Source organism: Parus major, chromosome 8 (genome assembly GCF_001522545.3).
Source record: "Parus major isolate Abel chromosome 8, Parus_major1.1, whole genome shotgun sequence".
Lineage (NCBI taxonomy): Eukaryota > Metazoa > Chordata > Aves > Passeriformes > Paridae > Parus > Parus major.
In genome coordinates this window covers 13,235,260-13,260,337 of record NC_031777.1, presented here as the reverse complement: position 1 = coordinate 13,260,337, position 25,078 = coordinate 13,235,260, and the positions used below count along the sequence as shown (strand labels likewise).

The 25,078-nt window shown below is 38.8% G+C and overlaps 1 protein-coding gene across 1 annotated transcript in view; it reads right to left on the bottom strand.

The window, feature by feature from the left end:
• Positions 1-25,078, bottom strand: part of DPYD (dihydropyrimidine dehydrogenase) — a 344,164-nt gene that overhangs the window by 51,318 nt on the left and 267,768 nt on the right. Inside the window, exon 19 of the mRNA XM_015635812.1 lies at positions 12,605-12,747. Within this exon, the coding sequence (XP_015491298.1) occupies positions 12,605-12,747 (143 nt within the window). The remainder of the gene's footprint in view (positions 1-12,604; positions 12,748-25,078) is intronic.

Genomic DNA, 25,078 nt, shown 5'->3' with positions numbered 1-25,078 from the left:
TTTTTATATGGTATGCTCAAATGGTAAACAAAAGGTCTACTATTTTGTACTATAGTATGTTTTCAATTTTGGCATTGATCATGTTCCTGCAGAAGCTTTCTTTTTCTGCCAAAGATTCTTCCTGATAAGTATTGAAGACATAAATTCACCTTCTTGTTGGAGAAACATTTATGAATGTCTAAGCTGTTATTTAATGTACAGTTGAAGCTGCTGCTTTCTTGATTAGGTTCTATTGATTAGGATTCTTGTGAAAAAAACCACGAAGCTGTGAATGAATGCAAGATGGTTCAGGAAGGATTCTATTTGTGCCCACCTGTGTATCTACATGAGTCGCCAACATTAAAAAGCTAATTTTATTGTAGAGGGCAAGAGCATTATGATAATCTGGGTGAGGCATACACAATTTAGGATTTATACTCAAAGGGAACTAGCAAAAACTGATGACTAAGGGGAGATCTTTCTGGTCCATGCAATCTATATGCTGCATAGCTCTTGCCTGTGGAAATGAAAATGTATGTTTTCTAGGCCCTGTACAATAATTTAGATGTGCCCAGATCTCCAAAGCAAAAAGCAGCAGACGCTGCACAGGTTGTCTGACACAGTGCTCATAATAATGTGTCAAGAGCTGCAATGTGAGAGCATGCAGACAAATAAAATCTCCTCTGAGAGGCGTTTCTGTGCATACAACCTTCAGGACACCAAAGTCTATGGAAAGGCTGCCTCCTCCTCATGTCTCGTTGAACACCGACTTACCAGAACATTAAATGTGCAGCCTAAATTATCCTTTCTATCTAATTATTACTTCTGCTGGAGGCTGGTAGGATTAAGAACATTAGGGGAAGTGGTTTATCAGACAATGTGGTACAATCTCAGGAATAAAACCTTGAGACTCTTTGTTTTAAAGAACAAATTTGTGAAAAGAAAAAGCTTCCAAAATATTGATATAGTAAAGATGGACAGATTTGATTCACTCACATTAGCTGCTTAAATGACTCTAGAGATACAGGTTAGCAGATGGGATGTTACTTAACAAGTCTTCAGATACTGGATCAACACAAAACTGAATTGCATGATAGCTGATAGCCTTTTTAAAATGTTACAACTGAACTAATATACATGAGCTAATGAACTACTATTTGTTTCAGAGTCCAATACAGCTTTCAGAAAGCAGTTTGAAGGACTCAAATATTACATCTATGAATTGCCTGAATTATGGGGGAAAAAAACCCACCTAACCTTTTTTACTGAGTCCGAAACTTAGAAGTCCTAATGAATGGATGGCTTACTAGTGATACTTTGAGGGATAACACACAGAAGATTCAAAGATGCTAACTCCAGGCTCTGAAAAGCAGGCAACCATTCACATATGGCTTAAGAAATCTATATTGAAAAAATAAATTTAAAAAAAAGGACTGGATAGTTCTATGCCATTGTGGGTCTCAGTAGGTCAGTGAAGTATTTCAGATATTTTGTTATACCTCAAGAAATTTCATCAGACAATCCTGAGATAAATTGTCATTATAATCAAAAGTGCAGGCTAATGTCAGTAAATAATGGAGCTCAAATTAAAGGAAGGAGGTCTCCAGCCTATGCAAGACAAGCTTATGGGATAAATGCTTTATTTCCTGCAACAGCTTGGATCCTCTCTACAACAGGACAACATAATGCTGCCATGGTGTGAAGCAGAGCTGAGCTGGCTCTTGGGGAGCATGGAGGCAGGGACCGCAGGTACGGGAATGCGGAGGCAGCAGCAGGGCAGCAGGAAGGGCCCCACAGCCTGTGCTGAAGCCACAGCAGCCTGATGGCACAGGCTTACAGAAACACCTCCCCAGCACCAGGGGGATGGCTACTCTTCCTGGCAGAGAGACCTCAAAGCACCTGACTTTGGGGTCAGAGTCTGCAAGACAGATCTTGTTCATGTAGTACACTCCAGCAACCCTGGGCAGTTGTGAGTAGCCAGCGATGAAGGGGGAGAAAAAAGCTGAGAATCCATTAGCCACTTATCAGGAGGGCACGGCAGGAGATAAGAGCACTATAAGGGATCCTTTAGGAATATTATCCAATGCATTAATTCCTAGCCTACTCAAATGTATTTTTCCTCCCCCCAAGTTCTCCACTGCCAATTAATGTATCTTTGATCTAAATAGCTAAACTGGGTGTTTGGGAGTGGGAAACTGGTACTTATCAAGGGACCCTGAATGATGCAATTTTGTATCCCATGTCTTTGAGAGGGGAAATGCAGAATAAATCAAGAATTTTCAGAAGGCTCCCTGAGGTAACTGTGGTTTTTTTTTCCCTGTCAACCACCCCTAGAGGAATGGTTATATTTCCTTATCTCACTAAAGCATTCTGTCAGTTCTTGGAACTACAAAGTGGACCTTTATGCAGTAGGTGGGCACATACACCAATAAAAGTGCTGATCATGATCATCTTTCCTAAGAAAACAAATACGATTCCACATGCCTTGAGCATTGAGGACTCTGGGAAACAGCTTCATAATCAGCCATGTATAGCAAATTGTATCATTGTACTGCAGACCTACAAAATGAATGATAGCTGTGAAAGCAGATGAACTAATTCCCCTGTGTAAACAGTCCAATCACATATAGAGGTTCTACAACTACCTTTAAATACATGCTGAATATCACATCATATTTCATTTCTTAACACCCAAAGGTCTTGCCTCTCTCTTATAAGTACTGTTCTGGAAAATTAAATCCTTCAGCTTTCCCAGTGGTTCTGCAGCTGCTGGAACAGCATCACCAGATGTGTCAGGCAGATGTAGATTTATTTGACCCATTTCCACAAGCCATACCATTCAGCTCCAAAGAAATTTCTATAGCAGGTACCAATTAAGTCACTCAGATCTGGTGGTTTGATGATAAAATTCATCAGGTAACATTACACTGCAGTTTGCAGTGTTTTTAAGTTTTTGTTTTCTGAGAGCATGCCAACAGGAACACCATCATCTCTAGAATCAGGTCTATCCCGTTTTTGGAAAGGTGCACTTGTCAGAAATGAGAGTAGTTCTAGGAAAGCACACTTTTCAGAAAAGAATGGTGTTCTAAAAATCATGTGGAAAAGAGTTTCAGAATTACCAATATGTGCTGTTTGACAACATGGAATGCAATGGCTCCATTTAACTTGAAAATGTCTGTTTTTCAATCCAAGTTAATTGGAATGAAAAGGTCAAAACCAAAATATGTTGCAAAAAGATTGAAACAGATTTGATTCACCCAAATAATATTTTTTTCTTTAAAAGTGTTAATTCCACACGTTTTTAGAATTTTGATTATCAGTCTAAACTGGAAAACTTTTCCATGCTTAAACTTCTCTGTGACAGAATAACTATTTCCTCATCACTGGAAATAGTCAGTCTCATTAATGCCTAACAGTTTCAGGGTAGACCTTCAGTGTTCATCCCAGGACACTCTGAATCAGACACAGCAGGGACTTGAGATCTATTTTGATTAAATGAAATTTGTCAATGAAAAACAGTTCCCTCAAAGAAATTTTCAACAAATTCTAATGAGAACCATCTACCAAGGGACATCCTCCTGTGACCAGAATTTTGAAAGCTGCAGACCTCTCAAAATCAAACAGAAAAGCAATTTTTATATCTTGGAACCTCAATTCAGTCCTGCAATGATTAACCCCTCATCCTTGTGAGTCTTTCCCTCTAGTACTCTCACATTATATTTCAGCTAAAATTACTTTCATCCTTTATCAGCTTGCCTGTACGAATTTGTGCAGCAGCTGCTGTGTCCATTGAAGAGTGAGATTCATGTGAACAAAATAGTTCTAACCCTGTGAATCCTTCGTGTCAGAGATAAAAACCCACTTCCACATTTCCTTAGGGATTGTTTTACCTATCTCCATCCAAATAATAAATATCAGCAAGAAAAGGAGCAACATAACTCATGACATTGAAGGAAGTCAAACCTTTTCTTAAATGTACTGCCAGATTCCGAAATATCATCTTAGAAAAACAATGCTTTCTCTTTTTTCTTTTGTTCTAATTGCATGGATAAAAGAACCCCTCATCAGTCAGATCAAGCTGTGTCAGGGGGCTTGTGCTGTAACAGGACAAAAATTATTGCTTCTTCCTTCCTGGGCAGAAAACCCACCTTTCTGCCCTGGGAAAAGCGGAAGATCAATGACCAAACTGCAGCCAGCCCAGCACCAAGCTCCAGTGGAGCTGCACAGCAGTGCATTCCTGTGCCAGTGTGGGCTCCAGGACCATGCCTTCCCTGAGCACAGCCTCTTCCACTGCCTGCTTTCCCTTTCTTCCTTTCACTGCCAGGTACATCCTCTGACTGAAAGATTAACAAAGCTGCTATGATACAAAAAGGAAAATTTGTTAAACATATATTTTCTGTGTATGACTGACAATTCCATGAAGAACTTCTATGATGGCAGAGTTTTGCAATACTGAATGTTTTACGTTCTCCCTTTTTGGAAAACAAGTCTCCTGCAGTTAAAACACATATAACACACAAAAAAAAAAAAACAAAACAGAAAAATCAACCCCATGGGAATTTTCCTAAGTAATTACTGGAGATGGCAGAAAGGAATAAAGAAACAGCATTTTCCACTGTGGTTATCTTGCCTTCTATTTATTTTCAATATCCAACAAGGAGCCGGGTACAGTTTTAGATTCAATTTCTAGTCACCTCCACATGTACTCAAGGGAACTCATTCTTCATGTCTGAAAGCAACCTGAGCTGAGTAGAACAACTTGCCTATAATTTCATCAACAATTAACCAAGACTCTTGTGAAGAGTCATCTCCATGCTGCATTTACTTTGTAAACTTCAAACAAACCTCACTTGGTGTCAATTCACACCATGTGCTTTATCTACATGGAGAACAGCTCTGCGCATGTTCATGCAAGAGAGCAGCAGCATGAATCCACATCAGTAGCATGAATCCACATGAAAAATAGGTGCAGCATCACTGGGTTTTCAAAGGATGAGCAATATTGTGGATCCTTGGGAGAGATGGAGAAAAACATATTGCCAAAGCAATTATTCTTCCCATCACCTCAATTCTGAAAGTGCCTGTGTTGCCAGACCCAGGGAAGAAGGGCAGACACCCAGGCAGAGCAGTGAAGGGGAGCAGACCCAGTGCTCCCAGGAGAACAAATCCCCTGCAGAGGCCAGGAGTGACTGCAATAGGGCAGCATTTGAACTGATGCTCAGCTGAGACCTAATTATTAGTAAATAATTATTACCATACAGTGATAGTTGAAACTACTTTGCATGAGAATTCATTACAAGAATGACAAATAGCAATTGTTACAGAATGAGCTTTAATTCATTCTTACAAATTTATGAAATAACAATCCTATCTATGCAGACTTCATTTACTAGCTGGTGAAATGAGCAGAAAAAAAGGAAAGCTAATAGATAATTCCCCTAAGCAGCTCGAAATAAAATGTAGAACTAATGCAAAACTGCACAAAATAAAAGGCATTATTAGTGTTGAATTTTGTCTGTAACTTTACAATGTGCTGATTTGAATATTGCAATTTTTCATTAAAAATGGCAAAATAATATGTAAGAATCAATAATGAAAACCTGTTTTAATTTGATGTCTTTTACAACCATAACAAAAAAACTTTATAGATTGTTTTTGTCAAATTCTGATTTCCTTTAAAAGAAATTCTCACAGAAGATTCTCACTATCAATTAGCAATTTCTCTCCCAATCGTCTATAATGGAGCAAGTGTGGCAGTTCGCTAATTACTTTTTGTTTTATTAGCAAAGACAGACAGTTGAGAACAGGTTGAATTTCTGTAATTAGCACTGGGCTAGGAAAAAAACAGAAAATAATGAAATGTTTTCAGAAGTGAATGCTTGGGTATGTCTGTCCCAACTCTTTTCTCTCTTTCACATTCATTTTTCTTAGGATTTTATGTCGACACGTTCAAACAGCACTTTGTTCCTTCTTTTGTTTCTGCATGTACTGCAAATTTCATCTCTGCAGAGAACGGCCACTCCATTCAGTGCTGTATCCATTGAAGACCTTTCTCAGTGCGTGGCTCTGTGAGCAGTGGAGCTAATGATATCTGGCTTCCAGCAGCTCTGTGTCTCCTGGTTGGGTTCTCTGACGTCTAATAAGGTGTGACTGCCAATTAAAGCCTTTCCTGTGGCTGACACAATCCTAACAGCGCTGTCCCATGCGGGTTCTCAGAGGTCTAATAAAGGTGAGCTCATAGTGTGCTTGTGCTTACAGTGAAGGAATGCAGCTACTCTCTCTCCTTTGCCTTTTCTGTTTCTCAAAATTTGTTAGAGTAAAACACTTTCTCCCTTCTAGCAAATTTCAGTGCAAATGGCCACAAAACCTCAAATGTGATGGAAGATACTCAAATGGATGTACAAATACCTATCAAGTTTCTTTGGAAATACAGTCTAAAAACTGCTCTTTCTACAGGAGACTACACTTATCTCAATCAAAGGACTTACATCTGAAAAGTGGTTTTGCCTTAAGTGGCATTTTTTTCCCTAAAAAAAATCTTGGTGGGTTTAAAGTACCATCCCTTGAATCTTGTCTCGTATCATTTTGGTAGCCTGACACTGCATCCAGCAACCTCTTCTTTCCTCATCAGTTTTAATGATGAGAGAAGAATTAGGTCTAGCAGCTTAACTTCTCTGTGTCATGGACAGCTTTGTACAGAGAGGTTTTGTTCTTCTACCCCTAAAGCAGCAGCCTGTGTCAGAAACTCCACAATGTCCAGCTGGTGCCCAAGTGTGCCTGTTCTAGGGCTTATCTGCCCTTGGAGCACTCTCTCCTGGCACAGAGCAAAGCCTGCAGCCTTTGTTCCCCCATGTGCTGGGGTAAAGACAGGCAGGGGGCAGAGGAAGGGCAGTGGGCTCTTTGGGAGTCCAGGCAGGAGAAGCACAGCCTTGCTGTGCCACACTGATGGCACCCTGTGGCAGTTTGAGACTTGCAGCAATTCACCCGACTTCATTCTCCTCATACAGGGCTGAGACAAAGGACTCTTTGTCTGCATTCAAAATCATGGCTATTCATTGCAAGACAAAGTATTTTTTCCCCAATGGTTATCAGCAGAAACTTAACCTGGAATTTCAAAACACAGGGCCAGCTCCCTCACTCCCCTGCTCTGCACTCCCATGATTTGAATGCCTTTTAGTTCTTCAGTCTGCACTAAATGGCATGAATAGTAATTCCAGGATGAGAATTTTTTGGCCTGATCTAATCCTCACTTAACTAAGGTATCGGAGTCTTCACTGACTTCAACAGACACTGACACAGACTAAAAAGAAGAGTAATGAAGTACATGGAGAACCAGATCTCTACTTTGCAGTTCTGTAGCCATAAAAAAAGGTATAGGGCTCCTTACAGGGTTTCACATTTGCACAAGTACAATAACAATATTGTCTCATGGATCAAGTCCCACGATTTTGTGATGGAAAAGCCTGTTTATTGACGCACAAAGGGCCATCCTGCTGTTATAAAAATCTCTCAGCTAAATGCTTCAGTAAAAAGCCTGCTGAAGAAAAAATAATAATCCAATTGTCCTGAATCCCTTGAGACTTTTGTTCCAAAGAGGTACCAACAAGGCTTGTTGAAAATGTTAAAAATCCACAAGCAGTCTCAAAAAAACCACTGTGTTCCACACTGGAGGGAGAGTTTATCTTACAGAAGCAAAACTCATCACTATTGCTTTCCTGTGATGGGCTGTCCCATTTCCAGAACAGTTTTCTTCTTCCTCCTGAGGTCCCACCCACAAGTGGTGCTGGCAGGAGAGAGGGGCGTGGGGCAGCTCCAGCTTCAAGGCAGCTCTGCCTGTGCTCGGGCACACTCCCACCCTCTTCCCTTGGCCGAGAGATGAGGAGGGCCACGGGGCAAGGCCTGGAGGCAGCAGGTGCACATGGGCTGAACACAACGTGGGGAGGACAAGAGCACAGCGCCCACTGGAACAGCACTGCAAGGCAGGCATCCCAGCCAGGACAAGAGCGAGGTGAGGGAGGATGAAGGTGGATCAGAAAAAGGGCTCAGGGCAAAGCCACAGCTCTTTGCCTGTGCTGCTTTGAGAAGCAGCATTCCATGGGTGGATTTTAAATCATTACTGGGTAGAAAACCCTACAGACATCCATTTCTGCAACTGAGGACATATGTGACCTCCAAACTTTGTGAGAGAAGACATTTATTTGAAAAGGAATCCGTATTCTTTACATGAAAATGAGCAATATTCCAGATGAACAAAGTATTCTATACCAGAGTATAACGCTGAAAGGTTCTACCATGAAATAGGTATACTTCAGAAAGTACCCCTTTGTTCTACCTCTTTTTTTTAGTTACATCTGCTAGAAATAATGACTACAGAGTCTCTTTCAACAAAAGGTCATTTATGTCAATGGACAGAACACAGAGAATCAGATCACCTGCTGTAATTGCAAATTAATGCTCTACTGCTAATGCATTAACTACACAATATTGATCTACAATTGAATCATACAGGCTACTGTGAAGTGATTTTTACTTTAATATTTTTATGCTTTTATTGCTTTTTCCGTAATGCATTTTCTCTTTCCACTGGAATTTTCTATAATTGTTTCCCATTTTAATTTCCTGCAGCAAGATTACTTTAAAAATTGTATGTCTTTTTCAAAACCTTGCAAAAATCTAACAAACCATCAGTGTGACATGGTAAATCACATACATATTTCAAAACATGCAAAAAAATTTGATATACATCTATTTTTGATAAATCTGGGCTTAAGAAAAAGGTACTTAAATTAGAAATAAAAATACCTCAGCCTGACTGGAAAACTGTAATAATGACAGGTATCACAAGTGCTTCTAGACATTTGTGGAGCTCCTGGTATACAACGAGTGTAAGATTATCTCCATATTATTATTTTATACAAATATTTTATATTTATTTATTTAATGCCTGTACTAAAAAGGGGTTGGTAGATTTAGGTATGTTAAAAAAGTTACAGTGCTATGGAATCAGCTGAAGAATGACTGAAATGCTTCAGCATCTTTAATGAGAAATTAAAAAACTATTGGAGTCTTTTTGCAAGTGTTTCTGAAATCCATGAAGGGGAAAAATGCTCTGTTAAATTGCTGTATAAAATCTTTAGCCCAGCTACTATTGACTACGATGATCTAGTTTGTTCTCCATACCTGCTGCAAAATTCTTTACATCCAAATTGTTTTGTGAGTAACAATACTAAGATGTTACACTCCATCTTCTAAAGGAGGGGATAGAATATTTTTCTCTCCCCACACCATCTCCTAATATACCTGCTTAATACCACTTGAGGTGGTTATGGCATATAGCAAAATATGGCTAACCACCTGACTCTTGACTTGCAATCCTGTGTATGAAGGTTTTGCAAATGGAAGATAAATCCCCATGTTTTAAAAATAAAAGCAATTGGAAAAAATTATGGAGAACTGATTGCAGGTGAAATATCTGCAGAGGAAAATCTGATCTCATTTTAATGGAAGAACATTTATTATTCATAAACCTTTCCTCTAACAGATATGCTACATTGCAATGAAATCAACTCACACAAAGCCTTCTTATTATCCTAGGCCTTGAATGTCCCACTCCCACGGCAGAAAAGACACTGGACTCTTGTTGGGACACAAGGAAGGGAAGGGCAGTGGCTTCCCTTGAGGAGGGCTCCATGGATAGATCAGTACAGCCTGTGCTGCCCTGCAGTATGGGACCATGTTCAGTGCTGGGTGATCTGACAGCCCCTACCCTTTTCAAGCACTGCTGGGTAACAGGGTGCTGAGAGCAGCGACACACCCCAGTTTAAGCCCACTGCCTCTTTGGCATAGATGAGCACAGAGATGGCTCCATCACTGCCAAAGCCCAGGCTGCTTGCTTCCTTCCTCTGGATCAGTCATAAGGCATCCTTGTGGCTTTGGAAATGTGAAGTCAGATCACAAAATGTGCAGTGTTGTGTCAGTCTGAGTGTCTCTTCAGAACCACCTCCAACAGTATCCAAAGCAGATACTTTAGATAAAGCTATCAGACACATACAGAATTTCCCCGGTATAGTCCCAGCTTCCACCTGTTTAACTCAAGGACTTGCTATGCAGTCAATCTTAAATATCATTCAGCAGATCACTTTATTTGATGCTGTCTACAACTTCTGTACTCACTGCATGTCAGTACTGAGAAAGCAGAAATGAATGTCAAAGCTGTAAACAACAGAGGTTGGGACTGCTGAAGGAGCGAGTTGGGTATTTGATACCAAGGACACATGCAAGAGATAGGGATTCAGGGAAAAGAATATTAGTTGGCTATTTGTATGACCTTGTTTAGAAGGAAAACAATGGAAATTAATCTCATAATCCTAACTGGGGTCCAAAGATGACCTCTGAAGATGAGGCTGTCTTCTTCTGTCTATCACAATGTATCTCATCTGAAAAGCAAATACGTTTCAGTCTAGTCCCAGTAAGTGCCTTTCTTCCATGAGTCTCAATAGAGATTACTCATTTCCTTCTCCCTTCCATATGTCCTTCCCATCATGAGGGAAAGACTTATGGCCTGTATTCACAATCTTGCATGAAGCTTACTAAAGGCTTATTTTAAAATGGATGTAATCGAACTAGTTCAGATCCTTACCTATACCAGCCACTTTAAAATCCATTTATCTGAGATTAGTTTAAATGGCTTCCCTACTTTAGTGAAACAGAAATAAACCACTCAGACTTAGGATATTTTTGATCCAGAGGAGTTTAACATCAGTTCTAGAGATGACTTAAGTTAAATTGGTGAAACCTAAGGACAAAATACGAGTTTTTTCAGTATATCTGGGAAAAATTTGTTGAAAAGAGAAATTGTTCTGTAAAGGGCAAAAGATCTGTATAGATCCGAGTCATTTGTGGAAGCCAGTTTCAGAGAATTTGATTACTACTAAAAAGAAAAACAATAATGAATGTCTTGTAAATCAAATAGTCTTTCTCTTGAGCACTGACCGGGAAGTCTGCATGAAATTATATTTCACAATTTCCCCATTAGCATTGCGACAAACCAACAGGAAAAGAAAATAAAGAATAAAAACCAAACAACTACACAGTCTATATAAAATAGAAGTGCGAAAGTGGCATTAAACCCCTGGATTTTTAGTCATCCAGAAATAGATACAGCAGACCTAGAACAGAAAACCATTTCATTCTGTGTAGCTCAGATCATGTAACACTGCTGCAGACAAAGCCATTGAACGTGCAGCTCTATTAGCAATAACAAATGAAATGCATCTAGAGCACTAAAAACATTTCCTTGCCAATCCTAATTTTTTTTATAGACAAATGTTGCCCTGTAATTTGCACCATTACTTAGTATTTATATGGAAGAAGCTCTCAGACAATTGTGTAAGAAAGGTCAATATTTTATCTGTCCATGAAAAAGGAAAGTTTGAATCACTTTAATACAACTTAAAAAAAAAAAAAGCAAATTGTATTAATAAATCCAAGGAACATAGCAAGTATATAAAAAAAGCCTTCTGCTTCAGCTTCCAGAGACGCTAACTTTGATGTGCATTAGAAAACCCAACCAAACCAAAATATTGAGCTTTTTTTTTTTTTTTTTTGTGAAGCATAGCAAACAAATGACTAATCGCAGCAGTCACTGTAGCTGTGTAAAAAGGGTGGTCACACTGAATCTAATTTCAATGTCAAAGTGAATTGTGGGAATGAAACCACTCTAGTCATCCCACGGAGTGACACAAAGCCGATATTCACAGGATCCACAGCTGCTGTTGTCTATGGTGGGACCAACAGATAAACGGGCTGAACATCTACCAGAATGTAACAATATACAATGGAACAATGGACCATAAAGACCACCTGCTCCTCAGCCATTCTAACATACATGCTGCAGTGGTGCCCTGACATGCCTGGCAGAGCAGGTAAGGGGCTGATTTTCGGCCAGTTTCCTGGTGCCTGTAACACGAGGTCACCAAGGCTTCCTTCCAGGACAGGGACTAAGCAACAATGCCTTCGTGGCCAGCAGCTCAAACTAGCCTCAGGCAATGCAAAGAGCCTGACTGCTGAATGCAGCTGACACCTGACTCCAGTGCAACCCAGCACCTCATGCAGCGGGTGCAGCGCTCGCCTCCCGTCTCAATGAACATCCTTAAGGGACACAGATGCCTGGATAACTAAAGTTACTTTAAACTGGCTCCCTGTGAGACCAACATAGTACTCTTTGGAAGCCCTCTCACCTTGAGAAGGCTCTTTGCAGAAAAGAAGAACAGAATACAGGAAGAACAGATAGGTCTAGGTTAACCCTGTGTCAACCCTGTCTGTATGACACGGGAGAGAGATGTATAAATTTTAAATCATCTCAGCCGGAGAGAATGAATACTAACAGACTCATGGTCAGCCTTTTCCCAGGTTGGTATTGGTAACGCACAAAGTTTTCTTTTGTCAACTCTTCCTCCTCCTCCATGTGAAATGAATGTCTCTTAGCAAGCAGTATGAAGTTAAAACCACAAAAATTCTTTTCAGCGGTAGAAACTCCGCACTATCCAAATGCGTGAAAGGAAGATCCATTACAATGTTAATCACAGTTAGCTAAACGTTAACATTTTAAAGAAAGAAGCGGTACCTGTAAGACAGAAGCCCCACTGTGCAGAAACTGAAGGCCAGTCTCAGCAGAATCGATGCCTCCAGTTGCCAAGATGGGAAATCCTGGGAGGGCACGGGCGATGGCAGACACTGCGCGGAGGGCGATGGGCCGGATAGCATTTCCTACAGAAAACCAGGACACTGGGTGAGCAACATCCCAACCGACCCTGATGGAACTTGCAATCCCTCATGGCACAGCAACATCAGGAACTAACATCTAAATCTGAGGTGAGGAGGTTATATTCATTTGTAAACTGACACAAGTGGGTTTCAGGTGGTATCAACGCTCATACAGCAAATTTTGCGCGCGGCTGAAGTACAGAAAATGGCAGAAATATTTGGATAAACAATTCAAAGCTAGTGTGAACATTTTAGCTGATGCTCAAAACAAAGACTAACAAAGTCTGAGACAGAAAGCAATACTTTACCATACACTGTAGATAAAGAGATCTATGTTTCTACATAAAGAATCAGGTTTTTAAATTTTAAATTTTGTCCAAATAAGAGCAAACAGCTCATTTATGTTCAATTAAAAATTGCTTAAAGGTGACATTTCACTGCACCTTACATTTCATATTTTATTTGTTTCCCCTTCTGGATGTTTGTAGATTCAGATAATTTTTAAAGTAAGCTATAACAATTAATGATAGTCAAATTCTCAAAAGAATAAAGTATATTCATTTATAGTAGTATCTCCAAAACTGGAGCTCATATTTCAAATGGTACATAGAGGTTGAGTCAGACAACAACCTGCTATATTTAGAGGATTATGATTAAAGTCTTAATACACTGTATCTGCAATGCATCTGTTTTGACTACATTCTACTGATGGTATTCAAGTATTAAAAATATGCCTACAGATGCTGCTCATTGAATGATGGACAGCATAGACAGACGACACTTACAGTTACTTTTTAGGCTAGTTGGGATTTCTCTAGATAAACCCCACATTATTAAAATTTCTTCTTAATTTAGAGAAGATTTAGGATAATTTGATGCCATCACTGGGCAACAATAGCGTAAGAGAGGACACATCACTCCCAAAGGACCTCTCTGGCTGTGGCTGTCAGGCAGTTTTTTTCCCCCCTTAGTACTGCATGAGGTAACAGCAACTAAATTTTGTGCACATGAAAGGGATAGCCTAATCCAAGATGCACTAATGATATGTTTTCAGGAAGACTAGAGTCTGATAGATAAAAATGTGAACTCTCACCAAAACTGTTTTAAAGAATCTAAGATCCCAACAGAACAGGTCACAGAAGGGATCTGAACAGGAACTTTCCCTAGGACACTACAGACTATTTCCCATTGTTTGGGCTGGATTGATCATAATGTGTTTGAAAGGAATAGAACAATTCTTTAAATGAGGATGACTGCTAAGTGTCCAAAGAGCAAACATTATGACATAATTAATGGTCCAGTCTTAGAGAAATACTTGAGGGGAAAAAAAAATGGAAACCATGCTGTTTGCCCTGGCAGATTTACAAATAAAGCCTTTTGGAAGGCATACAGGCCAAAACATACGCTACACAGCCAAAACCACTGAAAGTAATCTCATCAAAAACAGTAGTTCAGGAAATTCTTCAAATATTCAAAATTGAAGCTAGAAGTAATCATCAGACTTGGTGCATTGCTTTCAGGCTGACACAGCTCCAGAATCTCACTGTGATGAGGTAGCTGTTTTTCAGAAAGGTGAAAGAATACAGACACTGGTTCAGTCTGAAATCATATGGCTACAGGGAAATCTCTTCCCAATCTGCTTTGATGCATGAAGGTTTATACGCTTCTAACCCCAACGTAACTCTCAAGAGTTTGCTTTCAATGGGTTTTAAAGGCTTGTAGACCCTTGGCCTTAAAGGTATCTTGTAGAAGAGTTCCACAAGAAAATACTTCCAGAATATAATTAGCCCCTTTCTCACTTAAATGTCTCTGTACATGGTCAGTACAGGAAAAGGACCAAAGGACAGTTTATTTAAGGTTTCAGCACAATAGGTAATCAGAAAGGCCTTCATTTAGCCCAAAGAAATCAAGCATATGATTCAATGAAGTCTAGCAGAATTAGCAATGAGTCTTAGAATTTATTATGAAACATAGGTACTTTTTAGTACTAGATGAATTTGATATTCATAATATGAGTTATTACTTACATTTGGTGATTAGTAAATTAGTGATAAATTGGTATGATTGCAAAAGTATTCCATTCATTTATAATTCACCCAAATGAATTTAAAAACATTTCAGAAGTGGTTCTGATGAGAGTAAATAAATGGATGTAATGACAATCAGAGGGTTCACTAAGGTCTCACCATTCATCCCAGCATTTATTTATTAGTCTATGTCTTATGGAACAAGCACAACATAAGCTGAAGCTGTTTTCCCATACATTTTTTCATCAACAGTTCAGAAGCTTCCCCCTCTGTAACAAAAGCTGCTGGGCTGGAATACAACGTGATTTGCTTGTGATAGAGATCCTACTGCCTAATGAAATGGTGAAACAGCCTACCAGATTAAAGGAAAAAAAAATAAAAAAATGCAAACAATAGAAACAATAGTAATGCCAAGCTATTAAAAAAGAAAGCAAATTAAAAAAAAAAGGGAAATGAACACTCAATTTGACTAACAATCTCTATTTTCCTGCATTTTCATCCAAGTACACAGGAAAGTAATAAATTCCATTATAGAGATTTGTGGAGAAGGAGTTTTTAAAAGGTTGAAATAAAGGAGATTTAATGCCAAATTTTAAAAGATCTGTAAGTAGTAGTGGGAATTTGCAGAACGTTTTCTGATAAATCCAATGGTATTTAAGAAGCTCAGGTCCAAATCCAGCATGCATTTGAAAGACAGCTCACATACTAAAAGATAAGCATCTACCACATACTTTGACACATTGGGATCTGTAATTCCACTAGTTAAGCACCCGTAGCTGAGGAAACTGCTGATATGGTACTCTCCTGATAGAAGTGTTACAGCTGCTACCAGATGCTAGATGTGGCTATCATTTACCTTGCTGTAAAATAATGAGATTTAATAAACAAGTCCATTTATCAAGACCTCAGGCAGGTGAATGATATAAAAATGAAAGAAAAATATCTCATGGAGATGACATGCTACTCTATGTTGAAAGCTACTCTGTCAAATCTCATTAATTATGGAATAATTATAGAACAAATATTTGCTATTACAGAAAGACATAAACAATGAAATAGTTTTAAGATGTGAAAGTTCCTGACATTTTTCTTGCCTTAAAACAAAGAGCTTTGGCCTTCTCTACTTTTTATTTTTTTCTCTTTTTTTTTCCCCTCTTTTTTTTTTTTTTTAATAAAAAGTAAGACTTTTCAGACTATCAGTCAAGGAAATCCAATAGTGAAAACACAACATGAAGGAGAAGCAGAACATACATCAATCAAACGTCTTTCCCTCATCAGCACAGGTAAGCAGAGCTGCTCTTGTCCACTGAGGATAGCAAGCTGATGACAAACTGATGAAAGATAATATACTTGCTTACTTGTTTGTTTATTTTTCCTTAGGAAGTAAAAAACCCTTTACCAATCCTAGGAGACACATATTTTATTATGACTTTGTAAGTACTAAGAGTCCTGAGATCCTGTCGAACACCAAAAATGCTCACTAGATTGAGGCTTGAGAGCCAAACCTTCTTCAAGAAGCCTGGTGTTAAGTTTCAAGTGACCAGTAGCTTTGGGAATTTCTAGCAGAAAAAAATCCAGATCTTCTGATCCCAGTGATCCACCAATGGAAGGAAAATAATCTTAGATATCTTGAACATTAGCCTACATTCTCACTTCCAATATATTGGACCAATGTGCCAGTTTAAAGTTTTCAATGCATATATGCAGTAGCTCTAATGAGGCCTTTAAGAAAAGATGATCCAGGTCCATTAAAAAACAGCCAATGGAATCAATTCAGACAGGTACTACTGAGACTGAATCTTGAAACAGTCTCAATGGTCTTTATCAAACTCTCTATGAACAACAGAAACAGAAACAAAAACAACAGAAAGATTTTAAAGGTAAGCAAAATGTCATACCTTTGGACAGTAGATGCATTTTCAACTACAATTATTTTATATTACAAATTTGAAATTTAAACCACTTCACCTAAATATTGCAAAAAAGAAGCAGCTGATACATAATTTTTTACTAATAAGTCACCGCTAAAGTCTGTGCCACTAAAAAATGTAAGCCCCCAAAACTAAGCAGCATAACCTTTCCTCCCTCTGTAGATACCTTCTTGGAAGAAAGCTGACACAGTTATCTCCCAGACTGTTAAAATTAATCATGCTAACGACAAAAGAACCCAATGACAGCAAATAAAAAATAAATAAAATAAAATAAAAATAAAATAAAATAAAAAACTTAGGTAAAAAGCATTCTAGAAGGAAAATGGTCTGGAACAGTTCAGGCATCATGGATACCAATCCAATGCTTCGGAAAGTAAGTAGGCAAGAACATTTGGGATCAGGTAAAAAGCCCAGAAAACGTAATTCTTTGTTAAGACATTTTCTGCATAGTGTATATGCTGCATAACACTGGCAATCAAAGCACTTTACAGAATCTGCATTTGCAAACAGTCCAGGGAAATTTGCAGGTTTCACACAAGCCATTTGCATCACGTTCCTTCTGACTGCAATTATTCTGCTCGTTCTTTCTTTCTGCCACCTGTAGGTGGCCACCATAAGCTACACTTATCAAATATCTCATTAGCAGGGTTTTCAATACTGTCATATCCAGATAATTAGCAATTTATTTAAATAACCAATTTCTGTGGAAATAATTGCCATGGAATGCCCTGAACCTACTTTTTATAAACTATAATAAAAGTGTTAAGATAATCCCTGACATTTGCAAATGCCATTAGTTCACCTTTCCTTTTGATAGTGCTATGGCATTATGTTTAAACAATTACCTGATAACGCAGCAGTTTAATGAAACAGTGTAGCAGACACATCCTTCAAAATGACCACAGAATGCATTTATATGCAGAAGAAAACCCAATGAACAGACGTGTTTAGAGAGAAAGACTATCCACAGTTGTTAGGAGGTCTGCAAATGGGACACACACTACTTAGTGCACTAAAAAACAGGAAGTTCCCAGAAAGCAAGAGCAGGATGCACCTTGCCACAGCTCAAATACTGCACAGCCCAGCGTTTCTCAAGATCCAGAGATGACTCTTCTCACTGCTCCCTATCTATTTCCCTGCCTGGTCAGTCCTTCAGTCCATTATTACTCATTAATAGCCATTTGCCAAAATCACTAACAATATATACTATCTACCCAGGCTCTGGCTATTTCCAACCAAAAATTTTAGTTACTCGTGTACCAATGGAGAATTTGAGGGAATAGTCCTTTTATGGAATATCCCTACATCAGTCAGCCCACACCTTCAAACCAATGGCTACTTAATGTTCCATGTTACTCAAAAGTTGTGATGGGCAATGCACCAACTCCACCAAATCAATGGCAAAGGTTCTGCTGACTACAGAGAAGTCAGGACTTTGTCACGAGACTTTAGAATAAAGTTAATGATTCTGCAGATTTGAAACAACTTCTATCTAACTCTGCTATAGCAGGCTCTTGAAACCATATAAACTGACAGGATTTTGGTCAGCATATCGTGACTATCTTGGTACATTGATAGTGTGTCAGTAGTTCTTCTGATAACTATTGACCCGTCCTCTTAATTTTGAAGTTTACATCAATTCTGTTTCTGATACATACAGAATTCAACTTGATCTCTGAATGGAAGAAAGAGGCAATAATTTTGCTTCACATTTCCTTTAAAAAAAGATAAAATGTACTCAAATAGAAAAGAAAAAAACCTTAAACTTACATAATCATAGAGAAAAATCAGTGTCCTTTTTAGGATTTAATTTTAACATTTTAAAATTAATATAAATGATTATTAATCCCCTTTCAGCTAAAAATTCATAAAATTACCAACTAGAGTTCTTATTCAACAAACGTTTAGTACTCATCAGAGAATTACCTTAATTAAAAAAAGGCTAGAATCAGAAAAAGAGAGAGGGAAAAATCAAATTTTTCTTATCTGTAAATATTAGTTATCCATGGAGACCTGGGGGAATTTTCACTCATATCAAACTTCAGTAGGAAAAACCAAGAGGACAGATACAAATTGTTTTGTGAATGCTGCAAGAAGTGGTTAAACATTTCCTAACAAAGCCATTCTCTCACTGAAAACTTCAGATTCACTGAAAGTCAATACTTCTGGTCGTCAGCATGAAACCTAGCAAAGCATTTTCTGTTGCAATTCATCAAACATTCATTATGTAATTTCACTCATGGTTTCTACTTTGGTTTGACCTGGAGCTGGAAGCTGTCTGATGGAATGCTTTCCATGTTCTTTGGCTGGCTCAGGAAGCCCTTTCTTTGCCGTGACCGCTTTGCTCCTGCTGCCCACCATGACCTGCAGCCCCAGTCAGCTGCTCCAGCCTGGTGGGGCTGGTGCTGCTGCAGGAGGTCTGACACCTTTTGCACTGCAACCCTCCCCGGGCAAGGACAAACCATGCCTGCTACCCAGAGAGTGCCAGCGCCAATCAATGAAACAAATAATGATACTGTTGGAGTCTGAGATACAGAGTGTGTGCCCTTGTTTCTAATACTTAGTTATAAGATCTAGAAAAACACTGAATTTCATATAATATGAAATTCATGATCATGTTTACATGGTGATACATAAGAAGAAAAGTGTAAGTGTGTAGATTAGAAAGTTTTTTAAATCACTGGGTGAAAAAGTTAGTTTAAAGAACAGGAGACAAGATGGAGGATTTAGGGTGTTGTCCCTTGTTCCTTCTTCTTTCTTCTTCATGTTCTTCTCCTAGGGCTTTTTGGGTAATAGTAAGTGATTGGATAGAAAATGCCACAGTGCATCACAGACGTGATGGGTCATTGGGTCATTAAGAAAAATAATATACGTGTCTATTGTTAATTGGGTAAAAATAGGTATAAAGATAAAAGAACTGCATAGTTCGAGGCCATTTTGTGCGTCAAACACAAAGTGTGCCACAAGGCCTTGTTTGTACCATCAGAAGAAAGAAATGTGCCAAATTGCAAAGATTAACCTTGTAACCAGCCTGGAGAGACCTGTTAAGTTTTGTAAGGATCCTTCAATAAACACAAGAAACAAGATTCTAACGAGCTCGGGAGTTTTCTTCGAATCATAAGGACTGAGATAAGTGGAACTCCCCACGAGGGAGGATCCCAGAAAAATTCAGCCCAAAGGAGGCTGAGAGACTAGAGGAAAGTTATATCCACAGCGAATTGAGCCCAAAGGAGGCAAGGAGATAGAGATTAGAGATACAACAGTAACGAAAGAGTAATAAAACAGTGCTAATAGCCAGGGTAAGCTCCTGACATAATACAAGGAACAGGACACGTGAGAAGGACCAGCATGAGAGCCAACGAACAGCCCAGTTAGAAAATATTGCCCAGTTGCCAGACAAGATCACTGCAGACATCACAAAGGGACAAATGAGTTCCTGCTGAATTCTTCCCCTCAAAAGATGTGAGAAGTTCACTTTATCACAGGGTGGGTCTTGCTGCCCTTTTATTCCAATGCAGAGACTGACATTTAACCTGAAGTGTGGTAGAAATGGTCCTGGCTATTTACAGATTTGTTCAAAGGCAGCCTCGGCTGTTTGAGCTGGTTTTAACCTCCATAACAATCATCATGGTCAACATGACCCTGGAACCAGGACGTGTGTGTATGCCCACATGTCTGTGCCAGTGCTTTAGAACAGACATAATTCTAACCGCAAAAGGCAATTTTGTACAAGTAAGGACACACTGGAAGAGACGTGACTGCCTGCTGAGCAGGGAATTGAGGTTCCTACACTGTATTTAAAAAGCCAAAATTACTGAAAAATGCAGTACAACAACTTTCCAGGTCATTTACAAAACCTGATTCATACCTTGTGCTGTTTAATAACCACTTGCCTAGGAAGTCCATCACAGAAAGGGAAGCCAAACTTCAGAAACTACTGAAACTAAAGAAACCAGGTCTAGATAACTAGAAAGCCCAGATAAAATATTTATTTCTTGCTTTACATAACTCAAGTTAATCATTGTTCTGTTTTGAGGTTTATCTATTTTATTGTCCATCCCTCTACTTTATCTATCACATCCAATTGCTGTTACCTAGCAATAAAGGATTTTATGTGCCAATATATTTAGATGTATTTATAGATACACAGATGTATTAAAAATACGTCACAAACACAAATTTTTGTGAAACAAAAGACTCAGTTTGAGTAGAAAACACTGTGCATTACATACACATCTACCATATTATTATTATTACATATCCATATAATCTGAGTGAGTATATATATACAGGCACACTCAGTAGATGTATTTCCATATTCACATATACATAAAACAGTGGATGACACGTCCCCTGATAAAACCTGTTATTTCAACACTTCAAGTGAAAAGTGTTAAAATAAATGGCTCATCACATACAATGTGTTAAAATAAATGTTTATTTCAACACTGTGTGTATCATAGCCATTTATTTCAACACTTCCCATTTCTCAAGACTCACACAACCAAGAGTAGGAGAACTGATAGCTATACCTAAGGTAGCTGAAGCACACAGCCCTACTCCGCTTGCCACAGGATGAGTAGGAAGTTACTTGACACTTTTTTTTCTCCTAGCAATAAATGGAAACTACCTACCTTGATTGTTCATGGGGATCTGCATGTGTCTGTAAGCTGGTGGGCTGTGTCATCATTTGGAAAGAAAAGCTATACCAGAGCCTTCTGAGATATTTGGGAAGCAGGCTGCTGCTACCAGACCAGGGTTGGGAAAAGAAGCAAAGCATGGGGGCTCTTGAGAATTTCACTTTGCTGGTTCTGCCTCTGACACAAAAGCATCTGGGCAGACAAAGACTCCTGGGATCAAGAGCAAAACCTAGAGCTGTTCATACTGAGGGCTGGATAGGATGTGATTTTTGCAGGACCAGTTATCTGGTTATCAAATTACGAGTTAAAGAACATCTGGGTTCTCACTCCATCTGCAGAAGACAGTTTATTGGGAGGATTCTTCAACCAAGACTTGCCTTACTAATTTCAATACAGAACCTGATGGGTCTTTGGAGCAGCAACCTTCTATCTTTAGGTGGTTTCTGAAGTAGAAATACAGCTATTGGGGGCTTCCTGTTGGTGCATTTAGATTAGGATCAGCAGCTGAACTCGCTCCTACAATCTGAGTTCAGACATTACATTATAGGCCAGTGTTGGCTAGCATCAGTTTCTTTCTCTGCTTTATTTTGGGAGGAAAGTACAAGAAGCTCCCATTTTCTGGTAGCTCCCAGGGGAGCCCGAGGACATTATGCCTTTATAGATCTGTCTCTAAGGGACAGAGGCAGGATGAGGTTGAAGAAATTTAAATAATGTACAAAATATTCACAAAATCTCCACAAGCCTGAAGTTCTCTCTGAGCAGTATTTATCACTAGCTTGCCTGTAATGTTTTCTTACAGCTTTCCTCCTTTGAAAAACTTTAAAAGCATGATTAGAGATTGTCTAGGCCCTAGCAAGACAGTGTGGCCTTAAGAAGATAAACACTTGGAGGGGCATTCTCTTTTTTCTTGTACTTTTTCTTCTCTGAAATTGCAGATCTGTTGGCATGGACAGAACACAAACCCACCAAACAAACTAATGAAAGGTCAACCAACATGCCCTATCAGAAGACTGTTTTGCACCCAGACAATGAAAAATGGAGACCACAGTTTTGTCAGCTCACAAATAAATTAACTGCCTCGAGCCAAGCCATTTCACAGTGCTAGTTGCCTATATTCAAACATATCTCTTCCTGTAAAATTATTTTCCTCCCATGTCACTTTTGTCAGATAAAACACTACAACCATTTTGCAGTAGAATAGTCTACAAGGCAATTAAAGTTTTCCAGAAAAAATCCACAATGATTTCAGCCTTTCACTTTCTTCAGATGTGATTAGCCACAGAAAGAGGAGGTATCATCACTCCTTTGTAGGCACTGTAGGCTATAAAGATTGGTCCTCAGAACTTGGCAACACATAATAAAAGTGCTTTATTCATAAACATCAATCAGTTTCAAAAACGGCAGTTGCTCACAGAATGGAAATATTCAGCTAATAACTACTGTAGATATTAAAACACTGTATGACAGATATGTAGTGCTCATTACACAAGAACACTTTCTTATAATTATGGTTTCATAACTAGGTACATAAGTTTCTAAATACTTAGTACCTTACACTTCAATTTTTTTTAGAGTAGATATTAAAAAAAGGCTCTTCCCCCAGAGGGTGTTTGGGTTCTGGAACAGGCTCCCTAGGGCACTGGTCACAGCACCAGCCTGACAGAGATCAAGAAGCATTTGGAAAATACCTTTGGGCACAAGGTGTGACTCTTGGGGATGGTGCTGTGCAGGGCTATCAGCTGGACTCAATGATCCTTGAGGGTCCCTTCCAACTCAGCACATTCTGTGATTTTTTTAAAAATGAAATTTACAGGACAACCCTTAGTTTTCCATGAATAAAAAAGACTTCCCTTCCAACAGAGAGGTGATACCTTGGATTTAGTTGAGGCCTTAGATGTGCATGGATGACAATTTTAAAGTTTGCTTTCCTTTTCTTCTTTTTTATAACTTTCACAATTATAGGAAATTTCATGCCATTTCTTTAGCTGAGAACGTACTGAAAGCTGAAGAATCAGTGCTGCAATGGAAAGCAAAGTAATTGCTTGTCCATGCTGTGTAAACAATTTGTGGAATAAAGAAAGCCCAAACCCTATTTGCAGAGGCCTTTACTAGCTCTGGATATATTACTGAGGGCTGGTAATTAAAACATGTTTATATCAGTCCTGCTTGTGACCAGTCACACAACTCAGTGCTGATTTCAAGAAGAAATTATACACCCATATCATAACTCCGCTTTCTGCATTAATAAAAAATAACAGCATTAATAGGCCTAAATATTCATTTGTTTGATGTATTCAGAGCAACAGAAGGGGGTGCAAGGGAATTTAGTGTATTGCTCTGTCAGATCACTTTAATTATCCAATGAGGGTAGCTCAGAGGGTGAGTAAGGGACTTAATTGATGTACTTACTCATCCCCTCAGCTTCCACTGAAGAAAAATGGTAGCAACACAACTCCTAAACTGCATTTGTTGGTCTTCAGTGATCAAAGCAAAGGCCAATTAACAGAAAGCCAGGGGCCCGCAAAGCGTTTGTTGATTTTAAAATACTGATCAGAACACACACTGCTACTGCTAAACACACAGCAGCAGTATCTGGCACTTACACAGTGCCTTCTAGGAGAGGATGTCCAAATGCTATACAGAAATATAACATTTTTATCTCCCAGAATACAAAGACTGCAAGGGAAGGCCTGGAAATGTCTGTAAAGAGAGCAATTCCACCTGAGCAGAAGAGGCAGCAGTTGGCCCTGCTGGTCACAAATCCCTTGTCCCTTGTCCCAGAATGTCCTCTTACCCTTTTCTTTAAAACTGTTTGTAATTTAAAGCATAACTTTTTAGAAGTATGCTTTGTAAATCAACACAAGCAGTCTCCCCTCAGAAGTAAATGACACACTAACATGCCAAGCACCTTATTCTGTTCTGTGTGTTTTCATGGATGAAGTGTTCTGCCCATTCACACCACAGCCTCAAGCATGGAAATAATGGGGGGCTCACAGAAGCACACAGGACTGTACTTGACTGTTGCTGCCACCCATAAATGAATTACTCCATCCTTCTTTCCTGTTTTTCTCTAACCTAAAAGAAAATGTAGCTGATTCACTTTGGGGGCAGTTTCTTTGGCCATTCTGTGTTGCTTCCATGCTTTTCTTGATTATGTAGAATCATTAGGAATTCTGAAGGTTATTTTAGGCAATCAATTTACATACCAAAATGAAGATATGCCATTTACATGAGCCATTGCTGACACAATACTCTGTATGGAAAACGTAAAGAGGAAAACTCACAACAGCATAAATGTTCCATATGAAACTCTAACACATCTGTTCAGCACTGGAAAGCCTGCATTTAAGTCCTAAGCACTAGGAAGCCGAGACAAGTGCATTCTTGGAATCAAAACAAATGATGGTAATTTAAGAAATACTATGAAGCACACAAAGGCTGTACAATGCCATATGTTGCACAATGCATCTGGTAATCAATTTAATGTATATGCCAAGTTTACTAGAAGCCCAAATTGGCTTAAGTTCTTTACTCAGAAATTCAAGAAGTAAACTAAGAGCATTACAAACAGTGCTCTTACAATTAGTAAAAAAGTGGATTTTTCTTTTTACCCACAGAACACACAAAAAATTAATCTCCTAAATTACTTCCCATAATGAATACATGTCCAAACTTCACTTTTGATCAACAGCTTTCACAGACCCACAGTTATAGGACATGGTTTGTTCTACACTTT